At 40.3% G+C, this 21,017-nt stretch overlaps 1 protein-coding gene across 1 annotated transcript in view; it reads right to left on the reverse strand.

Moving 5' to 3' along the window:
• Window positions 1–21,017, reverse strand: part of LOC137274467 (THO complex subunit 2-like) — a 56,899-nt gene that overhangs the window by 35,348 nt on the left and 534 nt on the right. Inside the window, exons 2-14 of the mRNA XM_067807664.1 lie at window positions 18,710–18,863; window positions 15,440–15,491; window positions 14,889–14,959; window positions 11,768–11,889; window positions 10,984–11,117; window positions 9,159–9,313; window positions 5,266–5,361; window positions 4,711–4,857; window positions 4,118–4,290; window positions 3,696–3,894; window positions 3,407–3,567; window positions 2,962–3,063; window positions 223–307 (exon numbers count right to left, since the gene is read on the reverse strand). Coding sequence (XP_067663765.1) covers window positions 223–307; window positions 2,962–3,063; window positions 3,407–3,567; window positions 3,696–3,894; window positions 4,118–4,290; window positions 4,711–4,857; window positions 5,266–5,361; window positions 9,159–9,313; window positions 10,984–11,117; window positions 11,768–11,889; window positions 14,889–14,959; window positions 15,440–15,491; window positions 18,710–18,863 — 1,651 coding nt within the window. The remainder of the gene's footprint in view (window positions 1–222; window positions 308–2,961; window positions 3,064–3,406; window positions 3,568–3,695; window positions 3,895–4,117; window positions 4,291–4,710; window positions 4,858–5,265; window positions 5,362–9,158; window positions 9,314–10,983; window positions 11,118–11,767; window positions 11,890–14,888; window positions 14,960–15,439; window positions 15,492–18,709; window positions 18,864–21,017) is intronic.

Genomic DNA, 21,017 nt, shown 5'->3' on the forward strand with positions numbered 1-21,017 from the left:
AACTTCATTTCCATATATAACTAGCAATAGCAGCTTTGCTAAGCTGGTTTTTCACATGAGGAATGAATGCATTTGTCACAGGAATAACTGACTGCCCAAAATCAAATATGGATATACATGGATCAGCATTTCACATGGAAAACACATAAAGACATATTTTCTAGGTATCTCAAAACCAAATTTCTTGACTGTCCAAAGATGTCTCATATTCAAAGTACTTACATATTCAAACACTACTCCTGGGTTGCTGTGACTAAGTTTTCCAATTTGTCGACCAGATGGCTTGACTGTTTCTTTGGACAAGCGCCTGTAAACAAGACACACACATCTCTATCTGCATCATCACAGAAACAAGTTGCAACACTGAGGAACAAACACATTAATGACATAAGATAGACAAGAGTCATCAGAAGATGACATACCCCCCTGGCCCCCAAATATTTGAAAGAAAAAATAAAAATGCCGAAACATTGTAAATAGCAAAAGGCACCACTTTGTGGTCTGCTTCAAATATCTGCCAAGTTTTGCTGTAAGATATTGAATAGTTTTCGAGTTGTGCTCAGGAAACAAAACCCATCTCTCCATTTGGAGACTAAGTCAGAATCGTTTCTGTGGAAACTGGGAAAATGATAAATCACATAAATCTGTAAAGAGCAAAAGGCACCACTTTGGGATCTACTGTACATATCCAACAACTTTTGCTGACAGATATTACAAAGTTTTTGAGATGTGCTGCGAAATGAAACACACCTCTCACTTTTGAGACTGTCCGAAACGTTTCCATGGAAACCGAGAAAATAATAAATCACAAAAACCTGTAAATAGAAAAAGGCACCTTTCAGGTTCTAATTGATAAATCTACAAAGTTAGACTAAACTACCTTTAGACTAACACAAAAATGTTCCATGGAAAAAACCCATTAAAAATGCCAAAACTCTGCAAATAGCAAAAGGCACAACTATAGGTTGAGATTATTATATCCATCAAGTTTGGTCTAAAAAACATTGAATGGTTTCTAGTTATGCTCCGGAAACAAAATGATTACGGCCGGCTGGCCAGACAGACGAGGCGTCAACTATATCCCACCGGCATGTAATGACAAGAGTCATCAGAAGATGACACATCCCCCCTGTCCCCACGTTTGAAAGGACAAATCATCTCACAGTTACTCATTGTTTTCCAGACTAAGTTTGAATTGTTTCCATGGAATTCATGAAAATTATAAATGCCATATATCTGTAACCAGCAAGGTCACAATTTCAAGATCTGTCTCATATGTCATCATCTGGCTTGCGCACGACCGGATGGGGTTGCGGGCCAAATGAGACTACACATCGGTCAACTGCCTGGGCAATGGCAGTCTTACACTAAAAGAAAGCTTCACCAGGGAGGCAACCCTAGGGAGATCCAGACTGTAAGAACCTAGGGGGTTACCTGCTGAGGCAGGGTTCCCTGACACACCGAGAGGCAGCGAGGTAACTGAAGACACCAGCGCTCACATACCCTCAGCAGGTGTGTCGGTAGCCACTGGTACACCACCAGATGAGCAGGCGCTGGTGAGTACAGGAGCTGAAGTTCAGGCCAGACACAACTGCACCAACAGAGAGGCCAACACCGGAGCTGAAGCTCAGACTGAGCGCTCCTCCATGGACAATACCCTACCTGGAACCTAATCCCGAGGAAGGGGTGCCCCCAACTGATAAGCTCAAACCACTAAAACCTGGACGAATGCCAATCTCCTGATGGAGGTCAGACATCATGTCAGAGATAAGAGAGCAGACAGAGGACATTTGCTGCTGCAAGACAGAGGAAATAACATTAAGAGTTAATGGTGCAGGAGCAGGGGTGAAAGTGCTAAAGTACAAGGGGAAGGAGAACAGGTGGTTTTTACCCTGTTTACCCCAAGCACTGACTACATTCGAAGCAGACGTTTTACTCTCGTTTTTTTGGAAGGTGGATCCTTCTCATAATCCAAGGGAGGAGGCTTTACATTTTTCACAAGGCTGGTTGGCACGGTGCTTTTCCATCAGGCAATGCACACATACTGTGTGAGTGTCCTGAGGACACTAGCCCTGCAGGCAATGAAACTGTAACAAACAGAACCATTGTAGTGGTAACTGTTGTACAACCACAATAAGCATACATAAACACACACATACTGCCAAAAGAAAACGTAAGGGCAAAAAGTATATGCTGAAAAAAGCAAAAACAAATTTCATCAGCTTAACATGTAAACATGAAAAAGCGCATAAAATGCCAGCTACCGGTTTACATGAATGCACACACAACATGTAGCAAATACCTAAGTACATCCAAAATAAACTTGGCTTACAAAGTTTTGCTGAAAGCAGAAAAGGATAAGGCAAGCCCAGCCTAATTTAGGCAAAAAAAAATACAAATGCACATGCTGTGAACGCTCTCTGGTGCCACACAGCAAGAGACAAATGTAAGCCACGTGGAACACCATCTTGCCTGTCACATGGCAGGGGAAGGAGTCCAAACGGCCAGGTTACAACAGTTCATAAATAAAAGAAGCAACCTAAAAAATCCATCAAACACATCTTGCACCAGTGCGGAAGCACCTATTACCATGCACCTCTATATATTAGAACTACAGCATGAAAAGTGAGGTACGAGGTGGATGGCAAGAGTTACGTGCGGTGGGCCTGGCAGGGCCCTGTAAGGGTGGTCTCAAATGACAAGCAAAGTTTTGTCTTGTAATTATTTTATTGCAAAATATTATTACAACTGTCATGGGATTGACAAAGAAATGCTTATATGTACCTCAAGGGGGGATTCTTCTTAAAAAGAGTTTATGCCAGGTGTTGACAACTTGCTGGGCTCTTAAACGGCATTTTGATAAAATGCATGAAAACAACAACAACAAAATAATAAAAAAAATAATAATGTGACTCAAGACAGTGCAAGAATAGACATCTTTAGAGTCCCTGAAACACATACTTCATGATGTACTTGGCCCGCTCCAGACAATCCGCCCTCCTTCGGATCAGGATTGCATGATGCTGATGGGAGTCATTCTTCCAGTGACCATACAAACGGTATCTGAAAAGACAAATTTCAAGTATTCAAAGCACTGAGATCATAAACATCCAAATAAATAACAAATGCATGTTCAGACTGTATGGTTTGAGTTACATTTTCCATATTATTTAATAACATTCATGACAGTACTTGTGCAGAAAATATATTTCCAAATTTGCAGGATTTCACAATTATGTGAATGAGACAATCCAGCGATACTGATACTGATCCACATTGTACAATAACAAGCCTTCAAGTAGTAACAGATGTTGACAACATCCAAACAGTCAACTCCTACAAACAGTACAGGTTGCAAGGTACCAATTGTAACCCCAAATCCTGACAGCCAGGAGTCAGGTCTTACCTGAGTTCATACTTGTAGAGTTTCAGAAGTCCCCATAGCTCCTCAGTGAGACAGCAGTTACAGGGTAGGAGACACATGCTTGGCAGGATGACATCATCCAAGATGTTCAGGAACCCATGGTAAGCAACATCGTCTTCGGGACCCACTCCACCTTCATGACGCTGAAGCAAAATAATCACTAATCTGTGCTAAATGATGTCTTAAACAGCATTACCATCTTAACAATCAGTCAGTCCTATACAATTTCCATTTAACCATTCATTACTTTATGTTATGCGAAGCTACTTACCTTGGTCATGAAGGTCCTGCCAAGTCGGATGAACTTTGCCATGAGTATTGGATCACGTGAAGCATGTGGTCCCAGGTAGAGAAACATTGGCATGACTCTCTGGTGTAACTGTAGAAATGTTGTGACAGCATCAGGGGATATCTTACCCTTCCATCTTCGGTCTCGCTTTTTCATCAGAACTCTTGATAAACCACTGTTCCTAGAAATCCGTGAAACATCACACATTAGATAACTAGTTTTTCATATAGATAACCAGTTTCCTGTTAAGGTGAAAAATGGATAGTGAGGCACATAGTTGTAAGATTACTGGGCACACATCCCAATGGAAATAGAGGAAATGCTATTTTTCAGCAACAATACACTATATGAATAGAAATTCATCAAGCCAGGTGACTACATGACTATGGAATATGGATACTTACTGCTGATAAAGAGGTTCCACAAGTGAGTGAATCAGCTGACACAAGGCTTGGGCAGTAGATGTGTTTGACATTGCAAAGAACTCTGGCATTCGATCGAGAACAGCTTTCGCATTGTCCCAGGCTCCAATAGCCAGCAAAGCTTCACACAGGCCAATCTTCTGGTTATTGGTACGCTGAAACAATAGGTCAACATGGTACATAGAAATTTTACCATAGAGTACATAACTGTTGATTAAATGATCTGAAATAAACTGAACAAGTGTAGGATGTTCTTGAGGCAATTGATAGTCACAGATCTCGAAAAAATAATCCCCAAAAACATAAAACACAGTCTGTTGCCATGGCTGATGAATGCAGCAATGAGCAGTTCAACTCATACCTTCACACATCTTATATCAAATATTTGTCACAGTAATCTTTGAGAAAGGTAAAAGATCAGAATAAATAAATATCTCCCCTCATCCGTGAAAGTAAACAATATCATGGAACATTGCGGGGAACCAATTCTAACCCAAAGTTCTGACAAAGGCAGTAGTATCATGCTGTTACCTGGGAAACCATTGAAATGTGTATCCTATCACATTAGTACTTACCAGGTCTATATTGACCATGTCATCCTTATCTTTGTCTTCATCTTTACGGTCAGACAATGACACAATGTTTAGTTTACGCTGGTAGGCTTTAGCATCAGCCAATTCTTTTTCATGGAATGCAATAATATCTGAGTCTGATGGCAGGAGCTGTAACAGAATCAGAATTCTCAGTAGACATGGTGAGTAAATGACCAGAAAGGATTCCACATTTGACACATTATCGAATAATGGCAACATCATATTGTTAAAAAAAAAAATTTAGGATAAAGCCGTGGCTGTTATTTAACATGGAAGGTTAACAATTTTCCTCACTTTACACAACAATGCCAATACTTGAAAAAGGACACCTCTGATTACTGAGACTGATGTAATGTAGCATAAGTTGCAAATGTTACACTCTATTCATAAGAACATTTGTTCACTAAACATAAATCGAAATGAAGAGTCTTTAAGCCAGGTGGTTTATTTCTACAAACCAATCCAGAGACACTGAAGTGCTGAGTTTCTAACAAAAGTCTTTTGATGTTCATCCTTAATGTGAAAAATTATACATACATGTGGATAGAGATCTTCTAGATGTACCAAGTTGTGTCTCAACAGCAGTGCTGCAACCCGGAATAGTGAGGCTGTGGAATCAATTTCTTGATTTTGCTGAAAAAAAAAAGCACAAACCAGCATGTAATGGAAAACATATGTGAGGTAGTGGGTTCAACACCACTTTAAACAGTACTTGAAAGTGTCATGACCAGTCATCTTATTGTCAGAAGCAAACCTGAAATGTGATGCCAAAAGAAAAGGAAAGTGTGAGTGGGTTTTACACTGACTTTAGCAATATTTCAGCAACATCAAGGGAGGGGACATCAGAAATGGGCTTTGCACACTGCAGCCTGGTTCCCTGGGTCTGATGTGCCTGTGCTGACTTTCCAACACTGACCCAGGCAACCACTGCCGCATGGCGGCGTTCACTGCAGGGAGACGCGTCATACATTTACTATAGAAAAATCCGAGGACTGGTGGTTAGAAGTTTTTCATAGCATTTTCATCGATACTATGACAAAGTGTACGTCACCAGAACAACGGACATCATTACCTTCAGTGTTGGAAAACGTTATTTAAGCAGTTTCGAGACACAAAAATCGTCGTTACATAGGCGATAGGTAAACAATGGCACACTTCCTACTTTCATCACTGACATGTGCTTTGATATTTCATGTCAGCTTGCTATTACCACGAAATCGTACACATAAAACATAGATCTGAACGACCACGCTGATTGAAAATACTTAGCATCTTCATTTTGGGGGAATTTGATGACGTGTAATTCGTTGATTTGGCCCTATTTTCTCCTAGCTGTTATGTGTGTTGGAAACAAACTGAAAGCCCAGTCACTGTAACTAGAAAATGGTTTTTACGTTACATTATTATAAGTAGTAATAATTAGATCTAACACTTTTGAAACATAAATGCTTCACTTAACAATGTTTTTGCATTTATTATTTGTATTCATTTGGTATATTATTGGTATTCATTTGGTATATATCTTTTCAATATAACACTGGGCCACATCATAGTGGCATTGATCTTCAAAAGTTTAACAGTACTCTGGTATGGCAATATCTGGGTGATGCTACTGGGAGGTTGATTACATACTGGAGCATTATATATAACATTGAATATACCCAATTCCCCAACCCATATATAGCTACAGTTTTGTATACAACAGGAAAACAGATACATCATGAAATATTCATAACTGTGTGTGTAGTAGCTTGTCTTGTAAGAGCCCATTCATAAATGGAAAGTGTGCTTGTCTAAAAGACACTGATACACAACACTCAAAGATGGGGCTCATGTTTGTTGAAGACATGTTAAGTTAAAAAAATATTTCATAATGTGTCCATTTCCTATTACATAAAAACACTGTAGTCATATCTGGGGTTGGAGAGGGGTGGGGAGAGGGATACATTCAATTTTGATACCTCTTGTTATTGAAATCACAATAAACAGTTTAATACAGACAATGCTGGATTGCATGACACAAGCATGTCAGTGAAGCAATCTATTAAAATTCCCTTGGCTTTTTAACATAAATATAGACATGAGTTATATACAGCATCAGAGGTCTGTCTGTCAAAGTTTTCAGATAAAAGATGTTGGTTGGTTTGTTGTTTAAGGCTGCACTCGGCTCTAAAAATGTTATAATGCAGGACTGTACACATAATTGTTTAAGATGCATACAAAATTCTTATGGTTGAGTAGTGGTCACATACAAGTAATACATTCATATGAAACTAATATACAAAATATCTTCCCCTTCATATATAGAATTTACAGTCATTCAGTGTTTGGGACATTTGTGTATCTTCCAAAATCGACTGGAAGTTCAAACCTACTACACCTGAAAAGAACCGTGGTTGGTCTAAAGTGTATAGGGATAGGGAATGTAAGATTCTTTTTAACATTTAAGAGTGATTTAAAATGCTGCTAATAGAAGGAATCAGACAAACTATTGATGGAACTACATCATTGTTGTTGTAGGTTTTAAAATGATCTTTGTTTCGAAAAGTGAATAAGTATCTTCACACCTTGTGCTAATCACATATGTTCAAATTCAAATCTAGACAGAATATTTTAATGAGCAGCCCATCCTGGCAAGACAGTTTGCGTTCATCCAGTTACAGTAGTCTGCACCAATATCTTATAGCCCTTGTGGTGTGCACAAGCTTTTTATCTTGGAGAGGGGTTCTGCCACATTCTCCTCAAACAATAGCATTGTTTGCAGTTTTGAGAAAGTTTTCACACATTGTTGCTGTACATCTTCAATAATTTTACAGCACGAGGTCCCCTATACTTCTGCACACTTATACACCATAGGAACAATCATAGCATTAAATATCATATTAATTTTGAGGTTATTTTATTTTCTACTTTCTTTTGACATGTGTACAATGTTATAACATCCTTTTTACTGTGTGCACCAAGAGTAGTTAGTGCTTTAGTACAAATAAGTTTAGGTGTTAACATACTACCCAGTATCTATATCAAGATATAATTTCTAGATACACACCATAAAATTAAGATGTAAAAAAAATAAAATCACAATAATGAACTGGTCAACAAGTACTGAGCAAAATACTCAAAATTCAAAAGCAAAATAACTGATGGTGAGTTAATTTATGTATGCATGCACTGCTGTAACGTATAATATAGGAAAGCAAAAAGTCCTGAGCAGCCTTTAACTTTTTTTATTTTATTTATTAACTATTAACTATTATTAATCTATCTGAATAATTGCTGATGTCAGATGATTTGTTTCAGATGTACTCTATGAACACCAGGGTTATCATGCTCAAAATACTCAAAGTACAGTACACTGATACTGGCTTCAAGCCACAAAAACTACCGTTCTCATGACAGGTTTCATAGGTAAAAATCATCCTTAATTCAACAGTTCAGAAACATTGGAACATTTATCTATCTTATAAGTTCTTCCCTTATATGTATGCCAGTGTATTAACATACTAATCATACCATTATTTTTCTGTATTTAATTTAGGAATATAAAGTACCAAATTCCTTTTATGAGCTGTAGATGTGTGTGTATCTTTGTAGATTGATAATTTGATTCACTATGTTTATTATAATCATAAACATTTCTGAATGATACTGGCATAACTGTTTCATTTTCTTTTGTAGAGGCTAAATATCAGAATGCCAAACCCTAGCTGTCATTAACCTCATTCATATCAATCTAAGCGCTTTACCTTGTAATTTCACAAGGCAGTCGAAAAATATATCCGCTAAACATACCCTGACGCGATGGATGACATGGGACGTAATGGGCGATTTTTTCGTCATCAAATGTGCTAAAATGAAGATGCTAAGTATTTTCAATCAGCGTGGTCGTTCAGATCTATGTTTTATGTGTACGATTTCGTGGTAATAGCAAGCTGACATGAAATATCAAAGCACATGTCAGTGATGAAAGTAGGAAGTGTGTCATTGTTTACATATCGCCTATGTAACGACGATTTTTGTGTCCCGAAACTGCTTAAATAACGTTTTCCAACACTGAAAGTAATGATGTCCGTTGTTCTGGTGACGTACACTTTGTCATAGTATCGATGAAAATGCTATGAAAAACTTCTAACCACCAGTCCTCGGATTTTTCTATAGTAAATGTATGGCGCGTCTCCTTGCAGTGAACGCCGCCATGCGGCAGTGGTTGCCTGGGTCAGTGTTGGAAAGTTAGCGCAGGCACATCAGACCCAGGGAACCAGGCTGTGCACATTGTACCAATGTGTGGCATTGAACCAGGTCTTTGGCACGACTAGCAAACACAATGTAACCACTAGCTGGCCAGCATTCGATTAATTTCAACTCCATGTTTTGATAGCATGATAATAAACTATTTAATATGTATATTACTTACAAACAAAAAATAATACCTCGTGAAATCTAAATCCCAGAATATGACAAAGCGTCAGTTTGTCAGTGACATAATCTTTGAAAAGTGGAATGTAGAATGACTCCTGTTCTGGGCGGCACTCAAAGGCCTCAAGCATGATGTCCAACACCCGATTAGGGTCCAAGTCAAAACAGCCTGCAAACAAATGAATGTCATAACACAAATCCCCTTCAGACTATACAAAAGCTTGAGATCAAAGACATGTACATCAACTACTGTGGTTGATTCCCACAATGTGTAAGCTCACATCCCTCATCATTAACTTGTTTTGCTCATAGAAACATGTAATCATGCAAATCCTCTTCCTCGATATCTCCAGGGTATACATTTCAATAACTGTCCACTATAACCTGAATGCATCTACAGGTTGGCTAGATTTTATTACCTCCCTTTGCTGGCTCCACATTCTCATAGAAGCCAATCAGCTAAGCCACCGTTACAACCAAGCTTGCCAGTGTCTATAAAGATAGAGGTCGCAGCTGCGAACGTTTGTTTGTAGTGCGACTCAGATTTCTGGGGAAATCAGAGATAAATTGATAGGTCTAAAAATATGCAAGCACACCTTCAACTTCTTTCAGAGAACCACTGCATGGTCTGTGCTGCCAAGTTTAATCGGTCAGATAATTTAAAGAGTAAAAGTGAGCTGACTGGTTTGCTCACTTTCCCAGCATAAACACCTGACTGGATAAAATTGATATTTTATCCTTATCCATACTGAGGACGTTGGTTGCAATGTTTTATGGAATATTGCATTAAGATTAGTTCAAAAAGGGGGCAAAGTGTCATATTAAAAATAAGATCAAGGTCACACAAATCTACTGGTGCCGTGAATTACTGTGTTAACAAGAGTTTGAAAAGCAGTTGAAGAGTAGTTGTGACCTTGAAAATCAGGTCCAGGTCAACAAAACCAACTGTGTAATCCCAAAGTCTCTGTGTAATCCCTCAATGTTGGCTGTCACTAAATTTGAAGACACTGGGTGTAACAGTTCATGAGATATCACGTTAACAAGAGTTTAAAGAGTGGTCCAAGAGCCACCATGACCTTGACCTTGGAAATAAGGTCAAGGTCAATACAATTGACTGGTGTCTGTGCATTCCCTTAATGTCATCAAATCTGAACACATTGGGTACAAGAGTTCATGAGACTGTATTAACGAGACTTCGAAGAGTGGTCAGTCGTCGTGACCTTGAAAATAAGGTCAAGGTCATCCAGATCGGCTGGTGTCTGCATTATCCCGGAATGAAGGCTTTCACCAAATTTGAATTACATTGGGTATAACAGTTCATGAGATACTGAGTTAACAAGAAACGGGATTGAAGTACATACGTACAGATGCTGCCGAATACCTAGTCCCCCACTGCAGCAGGGGTCAATTATGAGATCGAAATACAAGCAAAAACTTATCTCTGTATCGTGACCCAAAGTGCCTCCAGCCATCCTAGTCAGGCAATGTAGGAGAGAGTGACAAGCATAGCTGGTCATGTGACCGTACTGGTGGGAAAGGGAGGAGGCTGATGGATGAGTGTAATGTACATCCGCTTCAATAAGAAGAAACTTAAAGGGATTTCAAGTGTTCCATTATGCCGTAAATGCATCCAGGGTATAGTAGAGATCCATCGGAATGTATACCCTGGAGATATGGCAAATCTTGCAAATACTTGATATGAACAACAGAAACTGTAAAATACACAGCAAGCAGTATTACTGCTACATCACAGCCTGAAACTATCAGGTAAAGATAAACAAGTTCCTGATGCTGTTCATTTAGTTTGCACTTTAATTAAGACTGATGAATGATATCTACCTATGAGAGACTTTATGTTTTCTAGCACTTGATGATATGTGACATTTGAGGGTATTTCTTGATTGAGTTCTGTCACCAGTTTTGAGTAGCCCTCACTTTCCTCCCGGAGTAAGTTGAACTTTTGCTGCTTATAACTGGAGAAAGAAACAATAAAACAGGACTATCATTCTATTCAGACATTCCTTGTCAACTAAAGGTGATGTACATGTATTACTATTACATAAAATATCTGACAATGAGCTTGTGCCAGAGAGCCAATGCTTGATCGAGTGATGCTTATTGTTTAATGCCATACTCAGCAATATTTCAGCTCTATGATGGCTGTCTGTAAATAATCAATGATCAGGCAAAGTAAATCATATTGTGAGCAATGATCTCAACAGAGATGAAACAATGACATACCATCAACCAAGTTACTGAACCTGATCTATTTGGTGAGGATAAAACATTTAGGCTAGCAAATTCTTTAACTCAACAATGACATTTTGCTGCCCAGAATCTACACAAAATGTCGCTCCTAATTGTAAATAAAGAAGTTGTTCATCTATATATTTTGTCCGTAAATTAGTACTCCGACATAGTTTGTTGGAAATCTATTCTGTTTAACCCTACTACGAACAATGTCTCGATAAAATACTGACTTCACATTGCAGTAGAGGAAGAAATCCCCAGAATCCCTTTTGGGTTAAAAAGGTGCCACAATTATGACATCCTGACTCAGCCAGTGGGACATTTTACATGATTTTCTACAACTTGAACAAATAAAAGAAACATCATCACTTACTATAGCTTTGTCTTGGTCTTGACATATTTCTGTTGGAATTGCAACTTGGAAAAAATAAGGCCAACTGCTTCCAGAGTTTCCTGATCTAAACGTTCCTTTAGTACAGGCTCAGTGATCAAACCCTGTGTTAGAAAGAAAGGATTCATTGTAGATTTGGTTTCCAGTTTGGTTGTACATTTAGTCAATGTATGCATGAATCAAGCACAAGTAGATTTCTATCAAAATAGGACATGTTTAGCATTTTGTTTTAAATCAGATATATGTAGACTTCATTAAATACAGGTGAGCTCTGTTTAATAGAACCATGAACAGAGTTTGAGTTTAATACTGACTTCACACTTCAGGTGAGGAGAAAATTCCCAACAAGGGCAGGACAAAGATGCAAACTACCAGGGTGGTTTGAGGTCAAAGATGATCATTTGATCGTACCACACGTTAGGTTTCTCAAGTAACCATGACAATAACAACAACATTATCAACATTAATGACAGGGATCACTTTGGGAAGGGATTTGGGGATTTTCACCCATCGAAATACAAAATATCCCATTAACATTTTAACTTGGGAAGAATTTTCCAATACTTAGGCATGCTTACACTATGTAATAATGTAATTTTCTGAACAGAACTGATATTTTAGACTTAACCTGGCTAATGCTTATTATGCTCATCTCCTCCCTCTATGAGAAGATAGTCGAATGCTTGAAATCCCTTGAAATTCCCTTCCAATTGAAGCAGACATACAATACACTCACCCATCGGGAGCCTCCCTTTCCTGCCGATACGGTCACATGGCAAACCATGGTAGTCACTCTCTCTGAATCCCCAAAGTATGCCCAGTACTCTCCGCCTCCCCCACCCTCCTTTGGGAACAATATTGGCAATAGTTTGGTCCTGTTCTTGCAATATTCATCTGTGAGATAGGGGATTGCATTCAGTCAAACTTGTCTTCTCTTGAAGCATTCCTGGAACGTGGTAATATATAGATCCCCTAACATCCTGCTTGTGTCTAGTGCAACTGTATGTCAAGATTTCCAACCAAGACCACTTGCGTTCCTTCTCCATGTACAAGTATCTTCGTTGTCATAATCACTCATGCTAGCCTGTTCAAGACATGCACATGGAGTCTCAACCATTATACTCTGCAGAGCGTTCTTGGTCTAAACAAGTCAGGTGATAAAAGGGTGAGTGAAACTCAGCACCGTTGTGGAACTGTTAGTTGTTGTGTAACAGTGACCCAAACTGCTGAATGCCAGCGACGTAATCCATGATGATGTCCCTTAGGCAGTGATTGGTAAAGACCATATTCAATTTCCAAAAGCAGCCCTCCATTATAGTTGATAATGAGCAATTTCCACGCAGAGTGAGTGTTGACGCCAATGTTCTTACTTTGTGTGGACTTGGCACTCACGGAGGGTCCAGTCCTGTTAATTTGTAGGCACTTTGTATTATGGATCTCATCCATACTAAGATAGTGTTGCAGGATACTTTCATAGGTGTCTCAGTAGATTATGGGATGAATAGGTGCTTTGAAACGTCTCCTTGTCTTAGTATGAGATGTATTTTCAACTGGGCATAATGACAAATCCTGTGTATAATGTGGCCCAAGGACTGTAGATAATGTGAGGATGTAGAATTGTCTGTCTGGTTGTCCTGGCAGTTAACTTTGGGCAATAAATTCTCATCTCAGTGACAGATGTACCCGAGTAACGGATTTAGCGACATCCTTAGTTCTGCCATCGAATACCGTGGCTGCTGACCAGAGAGCTCTATACAAGGGTTTAGCGTGTGAGTGAGTTTAGTTTTACGCCGCATTCAGCAATATTCTAGCTATATGGCGGCGGTCTGTAAATAATCGAGTCTGGACCAAACAATTCAGTGATCAACAACATTAGCATTGATCTGCGCAACTGGGAACCGATGACATGTGTCAACCAAGTAAGCGATCCTGACCACCCGATCCCGTTAGTTGCCTCTTACGACAAGCATAGCCACCTTTTATGGCAAGCATGGGTTGCTGAAGGCCTATTCTACTCAGGGACCTTCACAGGTTACAAGGGTTCAGTAAAGCTGTCGCCCCAAGTAGATTCTGATTGTAGACCTTGACAGCATAGTAAATTCAATCAAACAGACATCAAGGATAGATGCTCCGAAATGAATTGTTGATCCTTCTTCTGAGTGATAAGTGCAGAGGAGATGACAATGATGGCATCTTTGATGAACGGGGGATGAAGCGGGATACTCTGCGAGTCGATGAAAGAAATTTTATCCATACTGCAAAGTGAGGATACAGACAATGGCAATGAATTCCGTGAACAGGAGTGTGCATACAATGCCTTTTCTTCATCAAACAGCCCTATTGCAGTCGGTGAACCATCATGAAGGGCGACTGTAGTTGTAGCTTCTGACTGGCATTTCTGTTCTTCTTAAAAACAGCGATCCATCAAGTTAATCATATGAGTGGTGAATTGCTGCATGAAGAGGCTGGAGTCCAGTGACTGCGGTGCAAGCAGCTGCAGTTGATTCGGAGAAGCATCTGACATGTTGAGTGCAGACGTAGTAGACATCTGCGTAGATGGTAGACTCTCGAAGCATGCAGCATGTAGACGACGTAGTTGATGAAGGTCTAGTAGACGCTATCCACTGATCCTGCATGCTGACGATTTGTACCTTGGGACACAATCTCATCTCTGAAGGACTTCAAAACTGATGTGAAATGTTGTTTCAGCGCAGGTCTAGTGGTTGAAGACTTAGTCTTTGGCGAAGACGACTTGTCGGGGGATAAAGGAGAGTGTGGCAAACATGGCTGGTCATGTGACCATTTTGGCAGAAAAGGGAGGCTCTCTCAGCTTCAATCAGAAGGGGATTTCAAGTGTTCCACAATCTTCACATAGAGGAAGGAGATAAGCATAATAAGCATGAATCAGGATAAAGAATATATATAGAAATTCCCAGTAATTTCTTCTGAAAATCCCATAGTTCAGATTAAGGAAGAGATTTCCTCCTATTGATCATCTACTGATCCAGAGTGATCGCTGTAAAAATAACATTCATCAGTACTTCACTATGACTACAATGAAACTAATGAGCATCACTGACAGCAAGGCCCATGTTTTACTCACAGCGCTGGCTCGGACAAATGTTATAAATCGATCTCTCTGTGCCTTGTCCTCATTGCAAGTGGTCTCCACATCTAAAACAAACATTTGTCAAAATGATGTAACAACACAAGGTTTGGTTTGGTTCATCGTTTAATGTCACACTCAGTAAAATATCAGATGTATGGCTGCAGTCTGTAAATAACTGAGTCTGGTGAATCCAGTGATCAACAGCATCAGCACCAATCTATACAAATGGGATACAATGATGTGCCAACAAAGTCAGCGAGTCTGACCATCCAATCTGATCAACCGCCTCTTACGAAAAGCACAAGTTACCAAAGACAAATTCTAATCCTGATCTCCATGGGTCTTTGACACAAGGAACACCTCATTTTGTACAGACACCTTGGAAATCACATAAAAAGCATTTTTTGAAACGCAGATCATAGTAAATAGCTGGGTCACAGTTTTTTAAAAAAAACTGAAACCACACTGTCCAGGCACACATCCACTGATAGTCAATGCACACTGATGCATGTTTCTGAAAGTTTCATTTAGTAAACAATACTCACCAACCACAGCTATTGTATCTGCCAGAAGTGAATAGACATTCCTCATGTGATCCTGAAAATCAGATGAATACAATGTAATCATTGACCATAATAACCACTGGAACTGGCCCATATTACTTGTTCCACACATTGCTGCAATGAGGTTAATGAGATTCATTTCAAAACGTTCTGGTATTTAGGTCTTAGTTCATCATACAACTCTGAATTACTAGGATATAATTTTGAACACTACAGATCTACACAGGCAAGCAAAGTAGACATGGGTACCACTGTACTATTGTTGCAAGTGAGCTCAATGTTACTCAGACAAAACTCATTCATAGACAGACCAAATACTTGATAACATTCTTGTATACGTATTAATACTTTAACAGATAAAAACCACATTCCATTAAACACAAGCAGGCATTGGAAGAGACAAAAACCGATCCTAAATACCCTTGCTGCCATTATCATGTAGTTATGATACATTTAATACCCGTCCAGGGTTCCTTATCCATTTTCATGGACTTGGTTGTCCATGCTAGCCAGGCAGTTGACGGAGGTGCATTCACATTTGGCGGGACATGAAATTTGTACTTGCACAAGCCAAATGATGTGTGTGGTTATGGGCCTCTTTCGACTTTGGCTGTCAGTTGCCAGATACTCCCTGGCTACACAGCAGGCACTATTGTCCTTCCGGATGAGTTCTACCTTTTTTCAAGGGACTTTGGTGGTAGTTAGGAAGGTGTGTGGAGGTGGTTGGGAAACATAAGGACTCCATACCCTTACTTGAACAACCCTCCAGTTCTCACAACCAGCCTTCTGTCCTTGCCGTTGCATATCCTTCCACTCCGTCGGAGGATGCGCTTAAGTGGACTGCTCCACTTCAGGCACGCAAAAGCAAGGGTGAGGGAAAGGGCAAGGCTGCTCCTGCTCAGCAGCTTTTTCAGAAGTAGAGGTAGTCGGATTCCCATTAAGGTGCTACACTGCCCACTGTCAGGATTCACTATTTCTTGACTGTCGTTCCTATCAACAGCTGGCTGTCTCTTTTCTTTCAGGAGTGGAAGGCAGCCAGTTCAAAATCCTAGGTGCTGTCCACACTCAGAGATGGCCTTATTACACATTGAAAGCAAGACCTTCCTCAGAGATATCACCACTCAGTTAAGTCAGAGAATCCACACAGATGGAGATGGATATTCTCACCAAGTTGGGTTGGACTATCAACCTCAAGAAAACAGGGCTGGCTTCTACCCATTATCTTGTTTTCTTGAGGGCGTGATTTGAGACACATAAGGGACTACCCTCTCTGTCTCGAGACCACATTCCCAAAGTCCAGGGTTGTGTGCTACAATTTCTTCAGTCCCCCAAAGGCCTCAGCTCGTACATGGTTACACTTGCTAGACAACATAGTGGCGACAGTGGACACAGTGTGCCATTCACGTCTCATGACGCGACTGGTTCAGCAGGCTTTAGTGCAGCTGTGGTCTCACTCAGAGAGTTACGAGATGATTCTAAGAACTCTGGAGTGGTTAATCCCTCACTGGCGGTGTTGGACCGATGACCAAAATCTATCTGTTGGAGACCCTGGTGCCAATGCTCATGATTCAGACGGGTACCTCCTTTACAAGATGATGGGAGAAAGAGGGGACGGCACGTGCGGTAGGGTGGTGGTTAGGGGAGAGAGTGTCCTGGGGACCTCTGAGTTCCTGGCCCTGATCCCCGAACAAGGTGACCCTGCACATCAATGTGCTGGAGTTACAAGCACTCAGGTGCAGTCTGTTCAGCATACAGGTTTTGTGGATGCACTCTCACGATGTGTTCTTGCAAGAGTGGTTACCCGAGGTAATCTCACAGTATTTGGGGTAATCTCGCAGTTGTTTGGGTTGTGCCTTTCTCTGCACTCCTCCCTTGTAATAAACAGTGAACTGTGTCAATATTTTAATGATCCTTTGATAAACAACTTTTCATTATTAGGACAAAAATTCTGAAAAAAAAATCACAGAGTTGGTATGATGTTTTGATTATGATCAGCGTTTCATTGAGTATGTTATGCTTATTAATTTCCAGGTTACACTGCAATTCACTGGTCCGCTTTTGAGCCAAACGGTCTATAAATAATCGAGTCTGGACCAGACTTTCCAGTGATCAATAGCATGAGCATCGATCTGTGTAATTGGGAGCTGATGACGAGTCAACCAAGTCAGTGACCCTGACCAAACGATCCCGTTAGTTGCCTCTCACAAGAAGCATAGTTGAATTCTAAGTCAAGCATGGATTGCTGAAGGGCTATTCTACCCTGGACCTTCACGGGTCTTTGGTTGTACAGAGGATGCCCAGAAACAGAACAACCTAACAGGCAGAACAGGGCTTGTCCATGAACGACAGTTTGCACTTAGGCAGATGTTGATACACAATCAAATGAATAAAAGTAGACTCTGTCCATCCTGATAACCAGACATGAAGCTATATTGAAGGTATGGGCAGCTATGTCATTATTACCCCAAATAATAAGGTAGGACCTGTCTTGGTATGGTTCATCTACATGCTGTTAAACGCTACACTCAACCACAAGCAAAAAGTGTAGCGTTTATGTCCAGAGGGTCATTCCAAAGGTAGTACTCGTGTGCAATGATACTGCTGGCAACCAAATTGATGTTCTTGTTAATAAACTGTTTTACATTTTTTGGTGTTATCAACATAATGGGATGAAGGATACCAGGGAACCTCTCTTAACCATTATTAATCCAACAATAAAGACCTCTCCATTAGTTCAGCTTCCTTAGACAGAATATCTATGTGCTTTTCCAAAAAGAATCCGTCAGTTGCTGGGGACAAACACATGCCCGAAGGAACACAACTAGTCTTGCAACTGCCATTTCTTATTTCTTATCTCTCTCCATTTCTTCGTCTGTAAGCACTGCTTAAGTTTCTGAAGATCACTGGAGCTGTTGCAACCAAGATCTTTGCTGAATTTGGTAAAATGCCCTTGATGATGAGACTGTAATGCCCAAGGGGTGATCCATGGTGTATGAATAATCCTTCTGAGAGTGATGACACAATATGGTAGCCATAATCTGCAGACCCTGCACTATGTCCTTCAATGGTAACCATGCTTTTATCACCTCCAAATAAATGAATATTTTGAGAAACCCATTATAGCACTGCAGTTGTTTCCTGAAAACTCCAGCTGTCCACCAATAAGAAAACTGAGAGCACCCAATTGAAGACAATTATCCTGTGACATTTATTGATCTGACTCTTTGCTTCATGTATAGCTAGAGTACTCACATTTAGATCTCCTAGAGCAGCCAGGGCTTGGTCTTGTTTGAGATGGCCCCGAAGAACACTCCAGCAGAGCTCGTACATTGCTCGCTTCATACTCTTCTCCCCTGGCTCCCATAAACCATTGCTCTCGCTCTGTAGCTTTCGGCATTGCTTTACACTGAAAAAGAACACACGTTTTCATTTTACACTTTCATACACAACAAACATATTATTACGACTGCTAGGTGAGGAGTTGGAAGTCAAAGAATGAAGACTATGCAATTGAGTTGTGGAGCTTCACATATCTGAAAATGCTACTATTACTGACCATGTGCTGAGTGTTACAATATTTTAGTCGGGAAAAAGTCAAAATGGCCACACAACAAAATGGCCACACTGACCCTAGTCAAACTGGCCATACAAAAAAGTCAAAATAGCCACAACCCCTAGTCAAAATGGCCACACAAAAAAAGTCAAAATGGCCACCCAGAAAAGTCAAAATGGCCATACATTGTTTTATTAGTTTTTAATGCTCATGACATTTGTATTAATTTATATCAAAGTGTGAGAATGACAAAAGAAGATATATCACACAACAAAATGGTGTTTATTATTGATGTACTTTCCTAATTGATACTTTGAGACTGAGGTGGATGAGAAGTTCACCGTTCTTGAGACTGGCTCAAAGAAGGGGAAACCTCTACTGATGGAGTCTAGTGGATAAATCTATGTCCAAAAGGTACTCTAGCAATGTTTTCTTATCTACCACTTGTAGATGTGTAATTGAAACATTGCAATATTTTCTTTCTTAAAACTTGGAGATGTTTAATCAATGTCTCCTTGATACTTAGAGGTGTTATTTCAAGACCCGTTAATCATTTGGTAGTGTTATGATAACAATACAATAAGTAGGCAACTTACTTACTTGACTCAGTTGACTCAACTCAGTGTCATGATACATTACTATATAATGCTGAACAGATATGACCATGATATCACTTATCTCTATCATGGCTGTAAAGTGTGTTAAGTGTATTCCCCTCGCCTCATAAGGTTGTATTATATACAACCTTACTCAGGACTGATAAAACCCTGTATTTTCCTTGACACGATGTGTTAACTTATAATGTCTCTTTTTACAAATAAGTATAAATATAATAAAATAATGTATGGCCATTTTGACTTTTTGGTGTGGCCATTTTGACTAGGGGTTTGTGGCCATTTTGAGTTTTTTGTGGCCATTTTGACTCGGAAGATTTGTGGCCATTTTGACTAGGACCCACTTTAATCAAACAAATATTGATGTAATGATTGTGATGCTTGAATCATTTGAATGGTGTACTCTGACATTCCAGGATACAGTGGCCTAGCACAGCTGATACAGGCCACATAACTGTAGGTGATTTCTCATTCTAAACATGCAACATGTGGGAGTAGTGCACTTTACCGGGCGCGCTTTTTCCGATTTTTTTCGCTGTGCTGGCGGGGCTCGAACGCTCTCAGCAGGGGTCGTGGGATTCTAATTAGACTAATTAGCGGACACGCTACCTCGGGACCACCAGTGCGATCACAGTTAGTTAGTGCTCGTTTAACGGGTCATTACCCCACTAGCTCTGCGCATGCGCAGTGAATGAAAACAAACTATTATGGTTTGTTTTCATCTACTGCGCATGCGCAGAGCTAGGCCCCGCCTACCCATTCATCAAAGCGAGAACCCACACCTAGGCATTGTTTTCAAGATGTTGTGCAGCCAATCCAGCGAAGCTATGATATATGATGACGTTTATCGTTTGACTTTCGATTCGTGGATGGATATATGGATATAATCGCATCTAAGGTTTGCCAACCCTAACCTTTACTCACTAACCCTAAGGATCTAGAAGGGGGAGTCCCTAACCCTAAAGATCTAGAAGGGGGGATCCCTAACCCTAAGGATCTAGAAGGGGGGTGTCCCTAACCCTAAGGATCTAGAAGCGGGGGTCCCTAACCCTAAGGATCTAGAAGGGGGGTCCCTAACCCTAAGGATCTAGAAGGGGGGTCCCTAACCCTAAGGTTCTAGAAGGGGGGGTCCCTAACCGTAAGGATACATCAGCGCGGTAAAGTGAGACAGTTCAGTAGCTCTACAGCGCGCTATCACTATAGCGCGCTCATTAGCGAGCGCTCAGCAATCCCGGGTCGCGCGCCCGGTAAACTGCACTCTAGCCCAACATGTCATCAACTAACCCAAAAGGTTCCTGTCAAATAAAACATTCATATCTGTTCATGAGTTATGATTTATAAAACTTCGCCCTTTTGGCAATGCCAGAATACAAACATCATCATAAAAGTCCAT

This window comes from Haliotis asinina, chromosome 2 (assembly GCF_037392515.1).
Source record: "Haliotis asinina isolate JCU_RB_2024 chromosome 2, JCU_Hal_asi_v2, whole genome shotgun sequence".
Classification (NCBI taxonomy): Eukaryota; Metazoa; Mollusca; class Gastropoda; order Lepetellida; family Haliotidae; genus Haliotis; species Haliotis asinina.